Source organism: Haemaphysalis longicornis, unplaced genomic scaffold (assembly GCF_048455015.1).
Source record: "Haemaphysalis longicornis isolate Haplotype H1 unplaced genomic scaffold, Haemaphysalis longicornis Haplotype H1 scaffold_2, whole genome shotgun sequence".
Taxonomy (NCBI): Eukaryota; Metazoa; Arthropoda; class Arachnida; order Ixodida; family Ixodidae; genus Haemaphysalis; species Haemaphysalis longicornis.
In genome coordinates this window covers 241,976,386-241,994,842 of record NW_027526295.1, presented here as the reverse complement: position 1 = coordinate 241,994,842, position 18,457 = coordinate 241,976,386, and the positions used below count along the sequence as shown (strand labels likewise).

The 18,457-nt window shown below is 44.0% G+C and overlaps 1 protein-coding gene across 2 annotated transcripts in view; it reads left to right on the top strand.

Annotated features, from left to right (window-relative positions):
- Positions 1-13,635, top strand: part of LOC144170280 (pregnancy zone protein-like) — a 42,556-nt gene extending 28,921 nt beyond the window's left edge. For both annotated transcript variants that reach the window (XM_077699971.1, XM_077699972.1), the window contains exons 26-34: positions 78-316; positions 3,662-3,905; positions 5,934-6,109; positions 7,600-7,815; positions 9,293-9,399; positions 10,669-10,744; positions 10,844-10,912; positions 12,017-12,119; positions 12,370-13,635. In XM_077699971.1, coding sequence (XP_077556097.1) covers positions 78-316; positions 3,662-3,905; positions 5,934-6,109; positions 7,600-7,815; positions 9,293-9,399; positions 10,669-10,744; positions 10,844-10,912; positions 12,017-12,119; positions 12,370-12,587 — 1,448 coding nt within the window. In that variant the 3' untranslated portion in view covers positions 12,588-13,635. The remainder of the gene's footprint in view (positions 1-77; positions 317-3,661; positions 3,906-5,933; positions 6,110-7,599; positions 7,816-9,292; positions 9,400-10,668; positions 10,745-10,843; positions 10,913-12,016; positions 12,120-12,369) is intronic.
- The last annotated feature ends 4,822 nt before the right edge of the window (positions 13,636-18,457 follow it).

Sequence of the window (18,457 nt, the reverse complement as noted above, 5' to 3'; positions counted from 1 at the left end):
TTAAAGGAAGTCCCATATAACGGCTCTGTGCACATCCCACTTGGTAAACCCAAGACCTCTTCTCCTGTCTCGTCCAGGCTACCAACAGCAGCTGAACTACAGGCACCCAAACCATGGCTACAGTGCATTTGGCAGTGCAGATCCTGAAGCCAGCCTGTGGCTAACGGCGTTTGTCGTCCGTACCTTGGGTCAGGCTCGCCAGTACGTGGCCTTTGATGACACGGAGCTCAGCCTCAGCACACAGTGGGTGCTGAGCCATCAGTACGACAGCGGCTGCTTCCCATCAATTGGTCGTGTGCTGAATGCACAGCTCAAGGTTTGTGTTGTCCACGAAAGGTTGTTCTGGTTCACATGGAAGTTCTTTCATGCATGCTTGCCGTCTAGCTTTCAACGAATCAAACTAGAATACACCCACTAGAGGGTATGGCTACTTACGAAAGGAAAAGTGCATGTTCAGGCAGTAAAACCCCACCCCCTCTTTTTATTAGTTTTGCTACAGCACAAATCTTCTTGTACTGCAATATTTTTAAATTGTCAGCAATGAAAAATAGTTAGGAGCATTTCAAATAATTTTTCACATTTCTTACTATAATATTTAATTTGTGGCTAACTTTCACATTTCTATATCTAATTCATGGCCAACTTTCACATGTAACATCCAACTTTTTTATGAACAATTCGAAATTTTGATTATTATAAGCAGGGAAAAAAAGACGGCTTTTCCTGAAGGTGAAAACTTTTACGTTGGCTTTGTAGCCTGACATACAGCTCCTGCAGTAAATCCAAGGCACTGTAAAACGTCCTAAAAGAAATGCATAGCCAGGATGCATGAGAATGCGAGAACGATCATTCTTTTAGGGCCAAAGCACCTTAGGGATTTAGGCTGTCGGCGTCTCCTGTCGTTATGGTAAATCAAGTTGTCAAATGATGGTCAAAAAACAAGTGTATAATGGATAAAACCGGTTCAAAATAAACTAACATGATTTAAACTAATTTCAAATACAGGAATAATTGGGATTTAATTGCACTAACAACAAAAATTTGTTAAATTTCGTCTTGAAATTGATTTCAAATGCCATGTTTTCTTCTGTAAAGCATGCTTCTTAGCATGCTGCGATGTGTGACACGAAGACAACTTACGGGCGGTCTGTTTCTCGTTTAATTGCTTAACACAAGAGAGGGCGCCAGTGCCTCAGCAAGCATGCAATTGCTCCTCCCACCAGCGCTTCATTGGCGCCCAATCAGCGCGCGCTGTGTGGCAAGAGAGAGGCTTACAATCTTTTAATACACTTATACATTGCATGCTTTGCCCCACCCCAGGTTTCACGTTAGTGGAGATGGCCTGGGATTTTTTTTGCTTGAATTTAACTTGTGTTAGCTTGAGTAAATGTTAAAAATTTCTTTGATAATGATGAACTGGTTCAGAAGCACTTGGTATAAAAACATTGACCTAACAAAAACAGCGCAGCTTGGAATGTAAATGTCAATTTTCCTATTGAAGTTGTTCCTGTAAAGGTGCAAATTTGTTTTTTTTTATGGTTTATTTTTAGCATTGGCAGTACCACATTGGTGATTAAAGACCCTTTGGCCTGCCTATACTCGGGGCCATACTTCATGCTGCACCACCATGGCAGTGATTGTCTGCTCCATAGTGAAGCTGAATAGCAAACTGTGATGCCATTGTTAGGACATTTGATTTCCAGAAAATTTTACTTGCATTATTTTGCATTTGGTCCTAAGCTAAGAGCCATGCAGATGCGCTGCGTAGCATTTCCAGCCCAACTTCCTTCCACAACTGCACAGCACATCACAAATTTCGTAGATGCTTGTCTCTTGCAACAAATCAACTTTTTGCATCATTGACGACTCATTAAAGAAATCAATATATGTGCAAGGATGAGGGCGCTGCAGACTTTTTAATTCTCTTAAATTAAGAGATTCAAAGTGTTCAAGGACTTTCCTTTGACAGCTGCTGCCTTCTACAAAATGTTTCTGGCATAAGACCCTGCATATTTAAAGGAGCCATGAAGAGAAAATGCAAGTTGGTTTTATTCGAAAGATTTGGTGTTTTATAGTGCCCCCAGCGCTTGTCCGGATACAAACGATGCTTTATTCACTGAGAAATTAAACAATTCAGGTTAAAATTTGATTTTCCCGCTAAATCGTTTGTTTTCGGGGTCTGCAATGACATCACAGGAACCGACCGCTCTGCAGCCTAGAATACCTTCATTCACGCATCCGCCGTACAGGGTAGAGACACGTATACGCTGGCGCCGCCATTTTGGGTCGCTCGCTTGCCGCCAAAGCAAGTCATTGTGTCAAAACCGTGCTAAAATTATCACTGCAACGCGGTTTACTGAAGAAGTTTGAATCATATTGTCTGTTTCGCGTTGCTAGGTTTTGTGGGAACGAAAAGAACAACGCGTTGAGCACGTTGGCCCAATAGCGGCGGCACGGGACCGTTCAAAGGTTGTCTCCACCCTGTACAGCGGTGCTGGTTTGTTCCCGCGTTTCTTTACGTTACCCGAACCTAGATGGCGCCACCATACCGTGGCAAGCGTTTGGTTTGTTTTTGTCCGTATTTAAACCCACCTTGTTTTTGTTCTGGGGGAAAATATTCGTTCCCTGAAACAGTGCTCGCTCGACAAATGTGGTCACGTAAGACACCGTTGCTTGCATCAATCGGCCAGTGTCGTCTGAGACAACCCCAAGCCCCGTAGTGCTGTGCAGCTAAACCAAGCATGCTGTGCGCAGTACGAACAGCAGTACGCATCAGTACTTCTATGTTTACATGTGCTTTCGTAACTTCCACTGTTTGTCCCATCATTCTTATTGCTTTGTAAAGAATGTGCCCTAAATTTAAGCGCAAATCGCTCGTTCGGCTAGTTTGTAAGCTCTACCTAATTTGCGTCTGCTTGTGCCGGCCTCCGCCAATCGCAGAGCTGGCTCGAATGACATCATAGGTTCTGTTGCGGGAAATGAGCTGGTGGGTCGCATGGCCATTCCCTTTTTTCCTAATTATGTAGCTTATTTGAGCGAACTTTCTGTTAAAAGTGGTGTCAGTATGATTCTAACGAGGCAATCTTTTGAATGAACCAAATTTGTGTTTTCTCTTCATGGCTCCTTTAATCTCATAGGCAGTAGCGGACCGATTTTTCGGATCTGGAAGGGAACAAAAAATAGTCCGAATAAAAGAGCAGTCTGAAAAATCCGTGAACCATTACTCCTATGGGACAACTGGCGGTTCCTCGGAAAAGTCCGAAATATCTAGCAAGTCCGAATTTTTGGAGTCCGAAAAAATGGTCAGCTACTGTATACGCATAAGGCTCAATCTCTTTTTATCTAATTTATTGCAGCATTTGCCTGTGGATAAGTGCATACAAAGAGTGCCGTTTTCTCTTCTTTTGTTTTATGTCATTTATTTAACCAGGGTATGGCCTCTGTTCTGTTTCTCTTGTTGCATAATCTTATGCATCCTGTGTATATTTTTTGTGTATTATATTTATTCCAGAAGTATCTGTAAAGCTATATGTGACTGCTCCCAGAAAAAAGTCCCTTGTAAGGACTGTAGCCTTTTGTTTTTCAATGTTTCCACCTGTATGTGGAAAGAGAAATAAATTAATTTCAATGCCCCCTCTCCCCTCTCCCTTTCTTTTTACAGGGTGGTGTTCAAGGAAAGTCACTCTCACCGCTGACAGCCTACGTGTTGATCTCTCTGTTTGAAGCAGGCGTGGAGGTACCTCTGCTCGCACAGAATGCAGCTGTGCAATGCCTTACTGAGGAGATGTCTCAGGAGCTGGACAGCTACTCTCTAGCACTCCATGCATACGCACTGGCACTTTTAGATCATCACGATGCCCGCCAGACTTTAGACTTGCTCTGGAGTCGAGCCGAATCACAAGCTGGTGAGCATTGGTTGACCCAGATTTGCTGTCTTTTGCCGCTCCCTAAGAAAATCCACCACGCAAACAAACTGGCACAATCAGTACCCTGAATGCATATTTTCACCGGTACTGATGCAGTTTTCTATATTTATGATATGGTACTAAAGTGGTATAAAAGGGCTTTGTCTGCAGCACTGTCTGGCTAGGTGCGGTTATTTTAAACCTTCCCTGCATTTTAATTATTAAGTCTAACATAAGACTTGTGTTGTCTTGTTCCAGATGTGGAGTTTATGTGCACTGTAATCTGCATGGTATGGGCATAGGGCAAATTGTAATTTAGGGCTTGTGCAATATAAACTTGAAAACTTGCTGAAAATCTTTGTTAGAACTCCACCAGAAGAACAAAAACGATTGAAGAAACTACCCACACCTTTTTTCTAAAAACCCCACTAAACAATTAGGAATATGCCCTTTACTGTCAGTAATCTCGTAAAGGGCTCTCAAGAACTCCCGTTTCACCTACCAAAACTCCACAAGAAAGAAGTCAAAACTTCCTTCAGACCTTACTATACTTCCTGACAAACAATTCCCATCCTATTGACTATATTGAACCACAGTAAGGGCCCGTTCACACTTGGGACTAAAGCGAGTGAAAGCAACGAAATTTCTGTCTCTTTGTTGCCTGGCGATCGTTTTTGTCGTTTGGTCTGGACCAAATTTTTTTAGCCGTGACAGAAATTGCGTCGCTTCATCGCAAATGTGATCTGGCCTTAATAAAGGAGGCTATGACTGAACTTCCATATGGGATCTTTTTACTTTTATATGGGTTTACTCCCCATGGGTTTACTCCCCAAGGGGGCAATATTTTTTAAGAGTATCTTAGCTTGTACAGCTTATATGGAGCGAACTGGAATTCAGTGTTTTGATATTATAATGTAGCGTTAATGCTGAGCATTTATACTTCTCTGCACAAATGCATAAAATAGCTCCTTGGCACAGCTTGAATGTCCCAACGTGCCCAAGTCTGTTTTATTAGAAAGATTTGGCATTTTGTAGCACCCCCAGCACTTTTCCAGCAGCAAGTGATGCTTTATTCTCTGAGAAATTAATCAATTTAAGTTAAAATTTTGATTTTCGTGCCAAATCTTGTGTTTCCTGACGTCTACCATAACGTCACATGTACGGGTCTTCAAGCGAACTTCGGGTGCTCATTTCAGACTGCAGTGGATTGCAGAGCCTGATTTATTGTCAGTCTTCTTAGATGGCACCACCAGACTGTTCGGCACCGCTATTCGCCTTTGCTTTGTTTTTGACCGTGTTTGCACCTGTCTTGTTTTTGTTATGGTAGGTAGGTAATTGTTTCATGAAACATGTAGTATGTTTGACAAATAAGGTCAGGTAAGACAATGGTGCTTACACGAACTGGCCAGTGTAGTCTGAGACAGCTGCAAAGTGCCGCACTGCTGTGCAGCTATAACAAGCATAGTGTGCACAGTACCAACAGCAGTACGAATCGGCACTTCTATGTTTACATGTACTTTGACTCCCGTTGTTTCACCCCACCATTCTTACTGCTATAATATAAATATGCATTACACTTCAGTGAAAACAGGTCGTTCTGCACGCTTATAAGCCTTGCCTAACTTGCATTTGCTTTTGCCAGCCTCAGCCAGTCGAACGGCTGTGCATATGACATCATAGGTTCTGTTGCGGGAAATGGGCTAGTGGGTCACACGGCCATTCACTTTTCTGATTATGTAGCTTATCTGAGTGAAGTTAAAAGTGGTGTCAGTATGATTCTAACGAGCCAATCTTTCGAATGAACCATACTTGTGTTTTGTCTGCATGGCCCCTTTAAGGGTGGATGTTAAATCATGCACACCCCCAAACCTTTCTGTTCAGAACTCAACGTGCGGCCAACGTTTAGGTGTTGTGACTGCACATTGGTAGGGCTGTTCAAAACTGCTAGTTTATTGCACCCATACTAATTACCTCAAGGTTTTAGTATCCACCAGGTTGTTCTCATTGTTGTGTGCATTTTCATGATAGATGGTGCACTTCACTGGGGCCGCAACGTCTCCACGAGTGTGGCTGTTGAGACCAGCGGCTATGCTATCCTTTCCTGCCTGGTACTGTACAGAGAAGCAGGTGTGACCAGGGCCCTGCCTGCAATTCAATGGCTTCTTAAGCAGCGGAACCACAAGGGAGGCTTTGCTTCTACACAGGTAACCCGCACTCCTGAACAAATCAGGGATGCCATGCTGCATATTGTCACAGCAATTTCTTGTGCAGTGGTGCCAGTCATGCATACACCTGTTCGTCCACTTGAATTATCTTAATTCTTGTTGTAGATTTTTTTTCTTTTTCCACTCTGCACTCTTTTAAATGCAGTTAATAATGCAACAACTAGCCCAGACCACGGTTCAAACCAAGATCATTGTGTAAGTATTTTTGTGGTTTTATCTCAACTTTAGCAGGATAGTAACCATAAACACAAGCATGCATGTTGTGCATAGGTGCCAAAACACGGCGCTTACTTTGCAGCAGAGCCAACTTTCTGAATTTGCTTGGGCAAATAAAATACACTCCTCTTGCCTAACATAGCAATAAACAGTAGTAGAGAACAATAGAAATAGCACTGAACAAAGAGTGAGGACCAAGAACAGAGAAACAACACACTGAGCACTCGTGGTGTCGTTTCTCTGCTCTTCGTCCTCATCCTTTGTTCAGCACTAGTATTTGTCTCATTCTGCATCACCAACGAGCAGAAATTGTTTCATTTGTCACTACACACTGAGAATGCAAAGACACTCAATATCCATTTTCCCACTCAGTGTGAAAGTTATACCCTCTGTTCTATAGTGCTGATGTCCACCTGTCTTTTTAACATGAAAGTGTTATATTCCCGGATACACGAAGAGAGAGAGAGCAAACATCTTTATTGAGTCCGGCAGCTGGGACGCAGCCTAGTCGTCGTGTCGGGCCGCCAGTCGTCGTCGGCTCCCTACTCATGCATTGCCTCCAGTGGAGGCAACAGTTTTGGGGCGCTGGCGTTCGAGGGCCCCCAACACCTGCTGGACGGCCGTATGTTGTATTTCGTAGTCCTTGTCTCTGGTCGCACTTGCGAGGAGCGGCGGGACACGAAGATTTCAATGACGTCATATCTATCACGGAAATGACGCCAGCACAATGAAGCAAGCGGCCTGTAAAGGGTGCACCCCTGCCCACAGGGTGTTCTTGCGGGGAAGCAACCTGTAGTACTAAAGAGTACGTTATACTTGAGGTTGTTCGTTTTCGGGTTTTATATTTTAACACGAAAGTGTTTTATGGTGGGGTACACCAAGATTTCACTGACGTCATATCCATTACGGAAATGATTCCAGTACACCTTTGCAGAAGCGACCCGCCAGCAAGACGTCATTTGTCAAGCACACCCACAAGACAGCCGCCGTCCCGCAAATTGTGCTCAGCTGCAGGTTTCGCTGCACATTTCACTTTCGTGTTTTACCGATTCCTATGACAGAGGAATCAACCACAGTTTTTTGTTTGTGTGTGTGCCATGCCCAACAAACCTACATTTTAGCTTTTATTTTCTCTTTGTTCTTTATGTGCTTACTTCTGTGTACATCCTCCTGTGTGTGAAGGTTATTTATCTCCTGTCTTTTTTTCTCTTTCAAATACCCAAGCATGAACAGTTTTCTCTTGGCCCATGCAGGATACTATTGTGGCCTTGCAAGCTCTGGCCAAGTATGCCAAAACGCTCGCACCGCGAGACACCAACTTGACGCTGTGGGTGTCATCACAGCACATGGAACCCAGAGTGTTGTCAGTGGAACCTAGCACCACCATGTTGCTGCAGGAGGTGCCTGTTCTGGGACTGCCTGCTACCCTTGACGTCAATGTCACTGGAAAGGGATGCGTGTTCGTGCAGGTCAGGGGTTTTCCATAGTCTTTCAATTTCAGTATTGCGGCCTTGGCTCATCACTTGCTTCATTTGACGGTTGAAATACTCGTGCAATATGTTGAAGAAAAAAAGTTATTCCTAATTCTCAGCAGGGCATGGTACAAGAGTCAATTTATAGAGTTTTGTCTTTTTGCAAGCAGGTTTTAATTAATCATTCAGCAGTCACACATGGCCTTTTTGATTTACTCTCAGGAGCTTTATTGGGCTTCCTATCAAAGATTTCGGGTTGCGCGTCTGAGCCTCCCAATTTCCTGGGTCATCTTGCTCCTCAGTTATCTTGCACTTCCAGGCAGGACAAATCATTACTGTCCACTCGTGATGAACGACCTCATTCCTTTCCTACCAAAACTGTGCAACTGGATAACTAGGTGTCACCAAAATTACCTTTTGGCATGACGTAATGTTGCTAGAAAGAGGCCTGCCATGCACAGTATCAGTCACTGGAATCTTGGTTTCCAAGATAAGGTCGTGTCTGGTCTGCCGGGAAAAATCCCATCACATTGATGCACATATCTTACAAAGAGGAATTGACCAAGGCTTATTACACCAGCTAATCAACAAATTTCTTTTTCGTAATGACAGTGTACTTACCTATAGGTATTCTTAGTGTTTTTCTACTTTTCTACGTGGTCCCCTCAACTCTTTTCAGAAATTTATATAGAGAAAATTTTTCATAATTGCGTCAAGTTTATGTTCACTCATTTATTGTAATTATAACATGAAGGCAAAAAAAAAAAAGAAATGAGCAAGACAGTAGCTCAAAGAAACGCAGCAAACAAAAAAAATCCAAGTGGTGTATTTATCCATGTTAATGCTAACATTGCAGCAAAAGGTAGATGCTAATACTAACTCCTTGCCCCCCAAAAATGTTTTTGGTACCAAAACAATAAAACAATATCAATACCATGCTGTACATTACAGATACAGAGCAGGAAAAAAATAAAAACATGATATCCTCTTTTTGTGAGCTTAAAGCGATTTTCCACTTCCGTCTAGGGGTTCGAAGCATGTAGCTACTTGCTTTTAATTCTTGATCATTCTGAAATGTGAGCCTGGTTTTATGTACATTATTTTTTATCATTAATTGAGAATGGCTGTATGCACTTGGGCTGTCATAGGTCAGAACAGAATCTTCCCGTGCATTATTAATTAAGAGATCTAATGTTTACAATTATTTTTATAGAGCTAATGTTTAAAGGACCGCCACAGGTTAGCCTTAGAAAGGTCTGAAACTAAATGGAGGAAAAATGGCTAATGCCAGTGCAATTACAAATTGAGATTTAAGTTTAGTATACTTAATGAAACAACCTTTTTTTAAAAGAAAAAAGGCAAAGAGGCTGTAACAACTTACAAAGACAAACACTTTGCTGCAAGCGGAACAGCAGTTAGAGGTTAATGTCCCACTTAAACGGTCCTTCTGCCACTGTGTGTGCTACTTCTGCAGGCCTATGCAAGGTACAACATCCCGGCAAAAGCTGACACTGACAGTTTCGACCTCATGGTGCGGGCCTCTCACGATGCCTGTAAGCCAAGAATAGATCTTTGTGCCAGGTAGTGTTTGTTTCTCTCCTTTTCTTGCTTCTCACTTTTCACTGGAGCATTTAAATTGTTGTGACAAAAAAGCTTTGCATGGGAATTGCTGATATGTATTTTGATATCCTCGTATGAAAAAGATCCGAACAAATTTTGCACAAAGAGGGTCTTCTGTTGTTTGTGTTGCGTAATTTTGCGCCTGGTGAGTGGGAACTGGAAATGCAATTGACCTTTTCCGCACCAAGAGAGGCGCTTGTAGCGGCAAGTATGAGAGACACGATTGGGGGCTCTTTCAACCACGATTGCTGGTGGTGCTATTGTACTATACTGCTAATCACAAAGCGCACTTATGGTAATACCTACCAGGTTTGGTTTACACATGGACCGCGCTTCTATTACTAATTTTATGTACAAAGCTCACTCTTTGCATGTGCTGTTGACAAGTTTTAATACATTGCCCAATGGCAGTGACGGGCTGTCCAATGACTGGGCGATTTGGCAGTGGCTAGTGAATGCCAGCGACAATGTGTTCGAAGTTGATCCCCACGTGGCCACCACATCCGTCATCAGCAGCTAATTAAGTGCGAGGGCGCTCTTAAAACTAATGGCAGCGTCGCCAACCTCACGCTCAGATAAGCACTTAAAAAAGGTCAGCTGGTGCCACCAAACTGTGCATTAGAGGATAACTCTCACTATGGTCCCTGCGCTAAAGGCCTTGCGGTCCTGAGAAATAAACCTGTAATTATTTTCAGAGAATTGTGCCGCACTAGTAATATAGCTAATAAAGTAAACTTTATTAAATTGAACTCAGATGGGTAAGAAAGGCCTGTTTTGCTGATTCAATGTTGGTTTTAAGCAAATGTTTTTTTGTGTTAAAACCCTATTAAAAAGCAACAAAACTATTTTTTTTTATCCAAGTTGTTTTCTGTGCCCGAAAATTGGTCTTACATTTGTCTTTGCCAAAAATTCAGTGTGTTTTAAGAAAAGGTTACCTAAGTCCAAAAACTAGAACCACTATTTCTAGCACTTGCATTACTGATTTCTTGCATGCCTTCGAAACTTCTTGCCTAGTTCTTCCTTCGCCTGTGACTCAAAGCTGTTCTGTGCTTAAATGGGTGCTACGAAGAATAAGGGTCCACTTTATATACTGTTAACGCATCCTTGTATAATGAAGCTGCATGACCAACAAAGGCATTTGCAGTACCTTGCATGCTTTTCTATTGCAACCACTTTCTCCGTTATTGCTACTATACTCACTCTATCGCACACACTTGGCTTACCTTTCAGCTACCTCCTGTCCTGGGGCATGTCTGGAATGGTGATAATCCAGGTTTACCTTCCGACAGGATTCTCCTTTATCAAGGTCGGTCTGTCCTCATTGGCCTGGCTGCCTACATTCAGTGGTGCTGCTTTCCACCTTTTTCTGAAAAAATTGCTTTTCCTAATGTTTATTTGTGTTTAGGTGGTTGATACCCTGGAAATAAAGAAGATCGAGGAGACGGAAAACAAAGTCAATATTTACTTTGATGAGGTAAAGTGTATCTCTTGTTGATCCACTTTGACTTGCACCTTCAGGCTGGTGTTTAATTCCACTGCCGCTTCTTTTTCCTTACAGCGGTATCTTATTTTTCTCCATTTTCAATTTCGTTATCTGTTGTCAGGCTGATAGGTTGCAAAACCGGACCTTGAAATGCATTAGTGTTTGGGACAATTTTCTGCAGGCACAAGATGTGTCCAAGAAGTCCTGTAGTTCTTGTTCTGTAGTTCTTTTTCCAATGGGGTACTATCGAGTACGCTCAAGCATGTGAAGCAGCATTTAAATGCCATTTCTTGAGATCGAAGTTCAGATTTGAAGTGCATTATATGCAGTTGCAGCAGGTGCTGAAGCACATATGACAAATTAAAAAGCATATGTCACACCTTCACAAATGCACCTGATCAATTTTTCAAAAAGGTGCAATAGTATCAAAAGTGCCAACGCGTACTTATGACTGTGTGCCTTGTTCTGGAAATTGAAAGAATAGCTTATCATGGATTGGCAGCTCTGTTTATTTGTAAGAGCCTAAGAATGCTGATTTTTGTTTCATTTTTGTTTTCAAAACAAACACATGTCGAATAATGTGTTCCTCTTAGCTCAGGTCATCCACAACACCCTGCCTTTATTTGTTGCTACTTTTCTTCATTTAAATAAAAAAGAGGGTAATAGCAGAAAGACCAAAAACTCGAGACTCCTAAAAAAATGATATCCTTCCAACATCTCGCTCTCCTAGAAGTGAGCAAATAGCAACAATTAAAACATGATAAAAAACTTCAAGTGCTCTGGAAGTGGCTAAGCAGGCTCTCTTTGTCGAGTGTTGCATGTCAAAACACTCAAGGAATCTCTTTCATGTTCGCATAGCTGAAAATTTCACTAGAAATTGAACCTATCAGCACTATAATTAATGAAATTTAGGAGCTCCAAATATGCACCTCGTGCTGAAGTTTCAAGTAGCTGTAGTTGTTAAGTCTAGGGGCATATAGCCTGCAGGAACTTGCATCTTATTGGCCATAAAGTAAAAAAAAAAATGTGTGTCTGCAAGTCAAGACTCTGTTTTTGTGCAAAAAGTCCTACTTTTTCTCTTCTCTTTTCTCGTAGCTAAGCAATCGAAGAACTTGCACCACGCTGATTTTGGCCCAAGAACACGAAGTGCGGGATGCTGTTGCGGCCAATGTGATCCTTCAAGACTACTATGACCCTGGTTTGTAGCCAGTTCACTTTATTTTACATCAGCAAATTGGAGCCGATTTCCGCTATAAAACCCAACTTCGAAGCTTACACATCTGTAAAGACATGCTTGCTGACAATTGATAACATGCACAAATCTGGTATTTTGCTGAATCATGCAAATTTGAATCAGAATTTGTGCCTCATTAGTCTCCTTTTCCTGGTCTTCTCTGCAGACCAACCTAGACTCATCGTATTGTTGTTCTTACATTCTTGCCTTGCAGGTGTCCTCGTGGTGAGAAACTACACCATCCCCAGCTGCGACACAGATGAGCAAGACATTGTCGACTTGCAGATACCCGTACAGTCAGAAACCACGCAGGAAGTCATTCGTTCAGGCAGAGCTCATCTCGGCAACTTTAGGAACCTTGAAGATGACCTGGACTTTCCAGATGGACCCGAAGCCAACCTGCCGGTCACGGTGCCTGCTCCTCAAAGCTGAAAGAAAGGGACCGTATTGACGATCCCTCCATGGCTTGCTCGTTGTCGAAGGACACTTGCTACATAGTGCATTTTTCATGCCTGCCCGAATAAAGTCTCTTCGTAGATACGCGAGGGACGTGGGCAACATTACAAAGTAAATTTGAACTTGCAACTCCTGCAGAGATATTATTGATGTTTATTTTGCTGTCACCACGAAAAAGGCACAGCTTGTCGGTTTTTCTTTATCAATGAACTTTGTATCTCCAAAAAAAATGAGTTCGTAATCTACAACATTGTATTAATATATCGCGCATATGTGATCATGTGTAGCACGCGACGTTTTATGACAGTGTCACAGCTGTACCTGCATTAGCTTGGTTGTTTGCATGTGCAATAAAATTTCTACACATGACGTCAGAGGGAACTTTATTCTGCATTCTAAAAGCATATTGCAAATTAAGGAATTAGCTCTTATATCTGTTGCAAATTGCCTGTAACCTTGCTTTAAATTTTGTATTCTTCTTACTGCAGAAGCATGAGGGAAACATTCTATATTTTAGTGTAAGGGCCGTAAATGTTAGTGTAAGGGTTCTTGATTTGTTTCCATTCAAATTTTGGGCATTTTGTCATAGCAGTGCACGCCATCTGATCAAAGCTGCTTTGACATACCACACTGTGCATAACTTGAGTAAGTATAAAAAGTGCAAGTAGCAATTTAGGACTTAGAACACAATTCAGGACGAATTCTAGGTGAACATTTCCCGCTAGGTCCAAGCTCGGCAGCGGTAATGACAGATTTTTTCTCACTTTTGGTGAATGGAAGCTATGGGAGCAGCTGTACAAGCCTGTTTTAAAAATATAATTTGAAACATAAAAGTGTTTTACTTCCGTTAGTGTGTTCACGACTCTTGTGGAATATTCCTAATCGTAAAAAATAAATTTGGGAAATAAGAACTGCTGAATGCTGAACAACTCTGTTTGGAAGACCGCACCTTTTGTAGCTCTTTAAGCTTCTGTATAATGGCAAACAATGGTCTGTTTGTTAACAAATAAAAAATTAAAGTTGATATTTTTCTCCCTCTTCCCTTCTATATTAAGAGCACACTGCTAATATATGTGGGCCCACCGCCAACATAAAACAAGAGTGAATGCAGTGGTGGGACCCTATTCGGTTTCCTCAGAGCTCCAGAAGAGGGAGGTGGCATTCAATCCGGCCATGACTTGGTTGGACTGAATTGTACAGATCAAATTATCCACAAATTCCAATTACTGAAGTTTGAAATAACGAGGTTTAACTGTACTCCAACTCCCCCTCACCCACCCTGTTGCTGGTGGATGCCCATTGGCCTTCTGCAATGAAACAGATGCAGTTGATAGTTTCCTTTTATTTTGGTGAAGTCGCCTCAACACCACCTAAATATTTGTAAACCCCACATTGGTTGGCTCCATCAAGCTTACATCTTAAACTACAACATATATATCTCATGTACAGTGGAACCCCGCTGGTATGTCCCTCGGACTTACGACGACCCGCTTCTTACGACCGATCATCGTGGTCCCGGCAAACTTCCCATAGAAACAATGCATAAAAAATCCCGATGATATGACGCTCAGGTGCACGCGGTCCGCTTCATACGACGGACCCTGGCGCGGATAAACCAGCGTTTTTCCCATCTTTCACGCCGCTTTGCCGCCTGCTTGATGTGCAAAGGTCCGCATGCATGCAGGCGACACCACTTGCTGAACAGACGCAGGCAAGCTGCAGGCAGGTGCTCGTGAGCGGGAGTTAAATTTAGACGGCCCCACGCGGCAGCTGTACGCCAACGTGCCAACCGCGAATTTTTGGAGCTCCCATAGAGGCGTCGGCAAATGGACTACGACGCAACCCAATGGCGATAACTGGACACCCGCTTTCCTGGCCCGCTCGATCCAAGTTTCTTCCTTTCACGACGCTCTGTCCCCCTCTCTCTGATTTCTGCTTATCGTGTCTTTCAAAGCGGCGTTGTCACTTCGCTTCTTTCTTTGCTAGGGTACCTACATTCACATGCGTCCGCCGCAAAGGCGCGAAGTTTGAATCATCTTATCTATTTCGTGTTGCTGGATCTTGTGAGAAACGAAAACACCTATGTGTTGAGCATTTTGACCCAACAGGGACGGCACGGGACCGTTCAAAGGGTGTCCCACCCTGTACAGAAATTCCGTTTTTTTTTTTTTGTTGTTGTTGTTAATCTCCGCCTTGTACTATCTTCGTTTCGCTTAGCCATGGTAATTTCACACTGGCTTTTTCCCCTCTCAATTTGCTCGACCACGTCGGCTTTATCTCGCGCGCGCAGGGAGCGGGGCTGGCGGGCTATAAATAGCGCAGGATGGCACCGCCGTCGTGCGCCGCGCTTGGCTGGCGGGCCAGCTCGACCACCGTGTAGCGGAGGGAGCACAACATAGGCGTTTATTTGTAAACTTGGGATTACAGATAAAGGTTCGCAAATCGCGCGAGAACGTGCCCAATGTAGCAGTTTAAATAAGTTCTTAGCCGTCCTGTAGCGTGAGAACGTCGCCGGCATTTACTCGCATGCGGTCGTACGACACCCCGGTCATACGACGCTTTCTCGCGGTCCCTTGAAAGTCGTATTATCGGGGTTCCACTGTATATAAAATTTCAAATATATATTACAGTATATGTTTTTATTGAGAGACGATGGAAAGCGTGACCGGTTTATTCGGACACTCGGACGAAAAACCCCATCAAGTGCTGATGATGATTATGTACAGGTGATGATGATGATGCCGGGGCCATGAGAGCTAGCACTGATGATAATGCACCGATTACGAGGAAATGTCCGTAACGTGTTGAAGAGCACAGAGTCGTGGTCAGGGTGTCTCACATAATTACCCCTCAAGTGCTGATGATGCTTATGTACAGGTGATCATGATGCCGGGGCCATGAGAGCTAGCACTGATGATAATGTACCGATTACGAGGAAATGTCCGTAACGTGTTGAAGAGCACAGAGTCGTGGTCAGGGTGTCTCGCATTATACAATAGTCCGGGATTGCAGATCCAGGTTTCTGCCACCGGGACATTGCATCCTCACGTCGTACAGGGGGGCAGCGCCATGACAATTACACTGCTAGCTTCACTCGTTGGGGGAACATAAGCACTTCTTTTTTATTTCGTAATTCTAATCAAGAAGAGTCTCTATGAATGGCCTAAATGAGGTAATTCAACCAGCGCATTGGCCTGCAGTATTGTGAATAAATTCATGATAAATGCTGGCCGCGTGCCTGCTTGCCGGGCCACAAATTACACCTAAGAACGGTAGCGTTTCTGCCCCCCCTGCTCCTTCCTCCCTCTCGCCCCTCATGCTCTTCCCCTCCTCTTTTACCTTTCCGCTGCACATCTTCCCTTCCCCCTGACCTTGCTATCCTGTCTTTCTCCCTTTCATGTTCTAGTCTTCGTCTCCTTTCTCTTCCCATTACTCTCCTATCTGTCTCCCTCCAGGCTTCCCGTCCCCTCTGTGATACCTACGTTCTCTCCACTGCTGTCGAGCTCCCCTTCCCGACGACTTCAATGCCTCTATCCCTCGCTCCCACTGCCCCTCCCTCTCCCGCTGCACTCATCCTTGTTTTCTTCCCCTCCACTATTCCCCAACGCTCTCTCCCCATCCCCGCTATATCTTTCCTTCAAATCTGATCGTTCCCTTCATGTCCTTTCCTGTTACATCCTCCCCTAACACCCTTCCCCTTCCCCTAGCACCCTTCACCTTCTCCCCTTCCCCTTTCCATCCTCCCATTCATCTTCACTGTCTTCTTTCTTTCTTTTCCCTTGTTGCCTCACCCCTCCTTCCCAGAGGTAGGATAAACAGTGGAGAATGAGGAGCTGTACCAGGATCTCCTCACCCGCACGCCGCAAGCCACTACACCAAGAACGAGTCTTTCGGTGATTCCTGCAGAAATTGGATGCGCATTGTTTTGCCAAAATTACCGTTATCCGAAGTTTTTAGTGGAGCTGGGCTCTAGGCCTACCGGCTCCACCTTACCGCAGTTGAACATGGCCGCAATCAGCGCGCGCCTTTATCCGAAACGGTTTAAGACCGACCACCTCTTCATCTGACTCAAAAAAGCTGGACGGCTCAGCAGCTATCGATCGAGCTAGAAACCCGGCCATACCCGTGTTGTTTAAGGGAAACCAGGTCATTCTTATGAGTTAAACCTGTTCGATATATGAATAGTCCTGCAAGAATGGCGGAATTTGTGGCATAAAAAACATTTTAATTCTTTACACTTCCTTTGGAGCATAATATTTAGCAATCCGGCCATATTGAGCGTCTACGCCGTGACCGGAAAGTGCTCCAGAAATTTCAAGTCTCTGGGGCCAGCACGTGCATATCACCTGTTAGGCCTTTTTATTCCGTGGGAGTGTAATTGCAACTCCCGCGCACACTTTTAGAGTCCCTTTTAAATATGCTTTTGTGCGTTCGTATCGGTAACACTTGGCAGCAAAAACAAATTCTATATATATATCAACGAGCCGGACATAAAAATCCGTAAAAATACCAAATTTACCCCGATGCATTATCGCCCCATGCACGGGGGAATGGATTGCAATTGCATATCAGCAAAAACCCAGGTCGTTATGTTGATGGGCCTGCCAGAAAATCCGAAATTTGCGAAACGATTTTACCAACAGTTTTGGCTTGGCGGTGATGGCGCAGCCAGTCGAATACTTATTTTTATAGATGGCTGCTCCATGTTTTGTGAACCATACATGGTCAGAGGTACCTTAGGGAGCGCTGACAAAAAGTAGTTCACCGGACAAGGAAAGCAGCTCTGTTGTTAGACTGGTTTTCCATTATTCTTCTAGGCTTTTCTTTTCTTGGCTTTACAAGTTGTCACAGATCTCGCCACCAAAGGTAGGAGTAGGAGGAATGCTTGTATTAGAAGCTTGTAAGGCTCTAGGCCCATTTGGAGAGGGGCGGTGGGGTGACGTTGGAGGGTTGAAGACAAGTGAACCGAAACCGAAACCGAACCCGAATTTTTGCCCAGAGTTGGAACCGAAGCGATCCCGCACTTTTTAGATGCAAAGCATCTCTTGCTCTCGGCTCTGTCGTCCGTCCGTACGTCGTCCGTCCGCACCTTTCCCCATCTCCCCACCAGCTGTGCGATAGCGCGCGTGCTTCTCCTCTCTCTCTCTCCACGTCAGCTGTGCGATAGCGGGCGCGCTTCTCCCCTCTCTCTCCACGCCAGCTGTGCGATAGCGCGCGCGCTGCTCCTCCTTTCCCCCTCTCCACGCCAGCTGTGCGATAGCGCGCGCGCTACTCATCACCGCAGCTGCGCGATAAGCGTGCATGCGCGTCTCCTCTCTCATATCCTCCTCTCCACTCCATCTGCTCTATATAATAAATGACACCACCTTCCCGCGAGGAAACCCCGAAGTTGATGCGAAGCATCTCGGAGGTTCCGAAACGTTCACGAGATTGGGTATCCAAATAACGGAAAATGACGGAACTCCGAGATGCTTCGCATCAACTCAGGGTTCCCTCTCGGGAAGGTAGTGTCATTTTTTCGGCCGTTTTTGAACTGAACCCGAAGGGGAACGAATCGAAACTCGAACCGTTCCGAAACCGTTCCGGGAACGGTTAGTGAAACGGTACTGGGGACGGTTAGAGTGAACGGAAAAAGGTGGAGTCGGTCGGACCAACCTCGATATTTTTGCGGTCCTTGGCGTTCGCAAATTTTGCGGCGCTCTCCCTCTTAAACTAATCAGAAAATTTAGTTGCTTACAAGAAGGCGGAAGGTTTTTGGTTGGCGACAATCTAAGTGCTATAAAATGTCCTTCTTTATGCACGTGTTACCGTAATATATGTTGTCCCTAGCGTAAGATTGACATATC